Source organism: Carlito syrichta, unplaced genomic scaffold, assembly GCF_000164805.1.
Source record: "Carlito syrichta isolate Samal-C Ts95f unplaced genomic scaffold, Tarsius_syrichta-2.0.1 Scaffold308189, whole genome shotgun sequence".
NCBI lineage: Eukaryota > Metazoa > Chordata > Mammalia > Primates > Tarsiidae > Carlito > Carlito syrichta.
In genome coordinates, this window is record NW_007252285.1 from 82885 (window position 1) to 88884 (window position 6000).

General features: G+C 43.9%; 1 protein-coding gene across 1 annotated transcript in view; it reads right to left on the reverse strand.

Moving 5' to 3' along the window:
- LOC103267621 (trichohyalin-like) overlaps positions 1-5555 on the reverse strand; it is a 58266-nt gene extending 52711 nt beyond the window's left edge. Inside the window, 3 exon segments of the mRNA XM_008065205.2 lie at positions 1758-3841; positions 3890-4158; positions 5418-5555. Of these exon segments, the coding sequence (XP_008063396.1) occupies positions 1758-3841; positions 3890-4158; positions 5418-5555 (2491 nt within the window).
- Positions 5556-6000: the final 445 nt, after the last annotated feature.

Below are 6000 nucleotides of genomic sequence, written 5' to 3' on the forward strand. Positions count from 1 at the left end.
CATTCTAGGCATTAAATCCCTTATTGTTTAAAATACCTAAAAAGGTTACTGTTTTATTCATTGTGCCCTGACTAAATGGTGGTTTATTCAGTCTCTCTTGTCTATACCTGTGTTTTCTATAATTGCAGTAGTGTGGGCCAAGTGATGTAACAGAAATGAGTGGGAATTTAGAGAAAGCAGTCCTTGGAGTGTCCAGGAAGGCTTCTTAGAAGAGATGATATTTTAGTTGGGACCCAGAGGATGCCTAGACTTTTGCCAGGCAGAAAGTGGCAGGGAGGAATTACAGGCTGATGGGATGATATATTAAAAATTATGAATTCATGAAAGATTATGTCTACTCAGTCTTTGTTTTTCTAGCATTGGATACTCCTGGGAGAAGGCACTCATGAGACTAGGCTGTTTAGGTTATCTGAATCAGATAGTGAAGGGCCTATGTGCCATGTTAAGGAGTGTGAACTTTATTCTCAAGTCACTGGGGATCCACTGAGGAGAAAGGATATTAAGGCAGTGTAGATGGAGATGTGATTAAAAAATTCAGGATTTGTGGAGAATGTAGAGTTGGAAAATCTTAATGACCGTTTGAATGTGGTGGCGAATGGGTGGTAAGGGTCAAATGTGACTCCATGGGGGGGGAGGGGAGCTGAAAATTATATTCAGATAAATTCCATTTTGACTCAGTGATTTGTTTTGTATTGATTCTTATTTTTTTCAGTGCCTAGGAACTCAGGGAACAAAGAGACTTTAGAAGTCAAGACATGAGGTCTTATTTCTAGAAAATGGCTCACAAGTGAAGATAGCATGGTCCCACAGCAAAGAAGGGAAAGAGTCATTAAAGTCATTGCTCACCAATCATTTATTGGGTGTTTAATACAATTCCATAGTCTATACATAGATTTTCTTGAGCAGGGTTTTCACACGTTGAGAGATATGGATTGATATTTTTGGTCTGTTGGAATCTGTAAACATATGATATATACTTTCTATTTTATATGATCAGAAACTAGAAAGGCATCAAATTAGAATGACTCCAGTTAGCTCTAGTGACAGGTGCTCACTGGATAGTCTCCCTGGTAAGGAGTGAAAGCCTGGCACGGGAGATGTTGTCCATATCAAAGATGTATTCTGTGTCTCTGGCTCTCTTAGCAGCTTTGAACTGAGCTTCATTCTAGTCTAGACTATGAGGCTTGCAATTCCTGATGTTTTATCCATCAGGAAGACAAAGTTCAACAAAGCCCAGGTTTCCTCTCCTCGGTTGCAACTTAAATCTTTAGAATCTTTTTCCTGTTTCTGAACTTTAGGGAGAATTATTCTTTCAATTATTCAACCAGAACACATCTATAAAGAGGGCAAACCAGGAAATGATTTAAATCCCCAAATTGACCAATTTCACCCAATTTGTCACTTAGATTTCACCTAACCAAAAAAACCATATACTTGCTTCTTAAAGATCTGAAAAGTCCTAAAGTGAATACTAGTCCTCAAAAACATCCTTGCAGGTAAAAGAGTAGAGGGGAGAGGGGAGACATACATTTTCAACATCTTAAACAGAAGTAAAGATGAACTTAACATGTAGGTTTCTTATTTGGCTTTGTATTGTTTTAGCTCTGGTTCTCACATAGCCTAGTACTGATGCCACTTCTGCTCTTGCACATAGTCATAAAGGGGGTTGGGGGCAAGAGCTGCTTTGGTAGGGTGACCACCCTGTTCTCTTCTTTGGGGCTTCCCACTGCCCTGGGTCGGATGGAAGGCTGACTCACTCTGTCTTCCCTGTGAGCTTCTGCTCTGGTCATCTTCATTCATGTGGAATTTTTCTCTACTAGCATAGCCTTGCTGGGCCCCTTGGGTCTGTTGATCCTGGGATTCTTGATACCTCTCTTTTTCCTCATAGTTTTGCCTGTGTTGTTGATGGTTTTGATCCTTTTCATGGGGCTGCCTGTCTTGTCTCTGATGGCTCTGCTCATCTTCGTGGGTTTGCCTGTCTTGTCTCTGATGGTTCTGCTCCTCTTCGTGGGTTTGCCTGTCTCGTCTCTGATGGTTCTGCTCCTCTTTGTGGGTTTGCCTGTCTCGTCTCTGGTGGTTCTGCTCCTCTGTGTGGGTTTGCCTGTCTTGTCGCTGGTGGTTCTGCTCCTCTTCGTGGGTTTGCCTGTCTCGTCTCTGATGGTTCTGCTCCTCTTCATGGGTTTGCCTGTCTCGTCTCTGGTGGTTCTGCTCCTCTGTGTGGGTTTGCCTGTCTCGTCGCTGGTGGTTCTGCTCCTCTTCATGAGTTTGCCTATCTTGTGCCTCATATGGACTCTCCTGACCCTCATGACTTTGTCTACTCCAGCTTTGATGACCCTGCAATTCCTCCGCCCAGTGACTCTGCTCCTCATCATGGTGCTGCCTTGTCTGGGCCTGTCTGTGGTCTTGCTCACTATTGCATGATTGCCAGTCTCTCTCTTTGTTACAGAGTGGTCTTTCTTGCTGGATTTGTGCTAAGAGCTTATGTTGATGGCGTTGGCTATACTTCTCAGGCTCCCATACTTGGGGGCTGTTCTGCTGCACATCCCTAGTTTGAAAACCCTGTCCCTGACTTTGGTACACTTCCTCTCCTGGTGTCTGTTGACTTAGTCTTCCTGATCTTCCTGACTGCTCAACATTTTCATCTCTTCTTCTTCTTCCCTTGGTCCCTTGGAAGTACTTATTTTGCCTTTGTGTTTCAGTTTCTCCAGTCTGTGACTGACCATAGTAGAAATTCTGGTCTTGTCCATATGTCTGACCATAGTGATAATTCTGGCCCTGTCTGTCAGTCTGACCACAGTGAAAACCCTGACCTTGTCTGTCTGTCAGACCATAGTGAGAAATCTGGCCCTGTCTGTCTTTCTGATCATAGTGAGAACTCTGGCCTTGCCTGTCTGTCTGACCATAGTGAGAACACAGGCCCTGTCTGTCTATCTGACCATAGTGAGAACTCTGGCTCTGTCTGTCTGTCTTACCATAGTAAGAATTCTGGCCCTGTCTATCTGTCTGACCATAATAAGAACTCTGACCCTGTCTTTCTGTCTGATCATAATGAGAACTCTGACCTTGTCTGTTTGTCTGACCATAGTGATATCTCTGGCCCTGTCTGTCTGTCTGACCATACTGAGAACCCAGGCCTTGTCTGTCTGCCTGACCATGGTGAGAAATCTGGCCTTGTCTGTCTGTCTGACCATAGTGAGAACTCTGACCCTGTCTATCTGTCTGACCATACTGAGAGCTCAGACCTTGTCTGCTTGTCTGACCATAGTGAGAATTATGGCCCTGTCTATCTGTCTTACCATAGTGGGAACTGTGGCCTTGTCTGTCTGTCTGATCATAGTGAGAAACCAATTCTTGCCTATCTCTTTGACTACAGCCTGATTCCTGACCCAGCCTCCCAGACTGTCCATAATAAGAGCCTGATGTCTGACTATAGCAAGAGTCTTGTCCAAGTCTTCCAGATTGGCCACATCTTGATTGTTGTCCAAGTCTTTCAGGCTGACCACAATGAGAACCCTGAGCTGGTTTTTCACACTCATTTAAGGCAAAGACATATCCTTGACTTTTAGGCTGGCCACTACCAGATTTATGATTCAGTCTTTTACTAGAGCTGGAGTCTTGATCTTGTCTCTCTGACTGATCAAAGCTGTGATATTTGTCTTGTCTCTCAGACTGATCATGGTGGGAATCCCTATCTTGTTTCTCAGACTGACCATAGTGGTAGTCCTGGTCTTGTTTTTCAGTCTGACCATAGTGAGAATCCCTATCTTGTCTCTCAGGCTGACCATAGTGAGAGTCTTGACCCTGTCTCTCTAATTGACCATGGCAGGAGTCCTGACCCTGTCTCTCAGACTGATCATAGTGGGAGTCCCTATCATTGTGTCTGTCAGACTGACTGTGGTGGGAGTTCTGCTGTTCTTCCTCATGCCTCTGCCTGTGTTGTCTGCCTATATTTCCTGGAAACTTGTGGTCTTTTTCTCTTTCCTGCCTCCTTTCTTGCTGGGAGGTTCTGTCTCCACATGACTTACTATCTAGCTTACGATGGCAGGCTTGGACCAACTGAAACACTAACAAGAGGTATTCGTGAAAATCAACATATCCATCTCTATCTCGATCTAAGAGGTTTAGGATGTTTTCCACAGTTTCTGGATCATTTGGTCTCTGTGAGCAGATAAAACAGAACAAAATCAGCTACTGTCCTTTGAATATTAACATGTGTATCAAAGTTCACGCCCCAATCCATTTAGTCCTGCATGGGCCTTCCTGGTTCAGAAGTGGCTTGGGCTTGGTTCTAGTTTGATCAGCTGGTTCTCAGAACCTCATCCCTTACTAGGCTAATAAAAGCTGACATTTAAAATCATTTCTGATTCTGGGCATGATGGCTCACGCCTGCAATCCCAGCACGTTGAGAAACTGAGGTGAGAGGATTGCTTGAGCCCAGGAGTTTGAGACTAGCCTAGGCAACATAGTAAGACCTCATCTCTACCAGAGAGAGAGAGAGAGAGAGAGAGAGAGAGAGAGAGAGAGAGAGAGAAATTTCAAGGAATTAAAATCTTAAAAATGAAATCAAGCCGGGCTTGGTGGCTCAGCCTGTAATCCCACGATTTGGGAGACTGAGGTGAGTGGATTGCCTGAGCCCGCGGGTTCGAGACCGACCTGGGCAACTTGGAGAGACCTCATCTCTACGATAAATAAAAAAATCAGCCTGGCGTGATAGTGCATGCCTGTAATTCTGGCTACTTGGAAGGCTGAGGTGGAAGGATCACTGGAACCCAGCAGGTCGAGGCTGCGGTGGCCGGGAGCGGCCACTACACTCCAGTCTGGGCGACAGAGTGAGACTCCAACTCAAAAAAAAAAAAAAGAAATCAACTCCATTAATAATTAATTCGAGTAATTTGAGACAGCTCTCTCATCCTACCACAGGTTATATTCTAATTGTTTTATACCTCCTTTTTTCTCACACACGGTGAGATCCCAGAAGGAGAGAAAGCCAATTTTATTCGTGTTTGTATCCCTGGTGCCTAGGATGGTACTGGTATGGAGTGGGTGCTCAATGACTCTTTATTCATTAATAAAATGAATGACTGGATGCATGAGACAATGTATGAACAGCACTAAAATATAGAAATCAAGATATGAATCTCATTTCTTTTCTGATAAGTCATCCCCTGTTACTTTAAAATTGTACTCCTTCCCATACAAGCTCTGATACAAAAGAGGAGTGTGTGTGTGTGTGTGTGTGTGTGCGTGTGTGTGTGTGTGTGTGTGTGTGTGTGTCTTGGGAGAGAACTACTAAGGAGTTACTTGAAATTCTTTTGAAAGTGGAGCATGACCAAATTAAACCAAGCACCCAACCCTGTATGCAGGTGTCAGAGACATTCATACTTGACTTCATGGGACCATGTGTCTGTATATCGTACCCGGAGGATGTCTCCAAACTCAGTCAAGAGCAGCTGCCTCAACTCCTCCTTGCATAGCGAGGCACAGTTCTCATCCTCTTTGGCATATTTGTCAAACACCTTGATCACATTGAGTACGCTGTTCAGGAGTTGAGACATTTTGGCAGATGCAGGTGAACCTAAAAGAAGAAACAAGATTTGATCTGTGCTTAGGATGAAGACGGGGGTAGCACTTTTAAAAGGAAAGTGATTCCTCTTGGTCTGGAAAAGAAGCTTAAGAAATGAAGCCCCATCTTAGCTATACCCCTCCATTACTTTGATTCTCAGTCAGGCTTCAAATATCATGTGATACAGTGAGTATTGCATGCAAACTGTGGTTACCCTGTTAGAAACAAGGCAATTTCCTAAAAAGCCAAAAATGCATGGTAGGTGTTTTACATACCCTAGCCTCTACTCCAGGCTTGACTTGTTTAATTGAAACTTTTATATTAGAACAATAAGAAAGGAAGCCAGGAAGCCTATAGAAACAGGACCAGAAGCCAGCATAGTAGGGCATAATTTTCCACCAACAACTAGCACACTAAAGGGGATACTAAGTAGATCT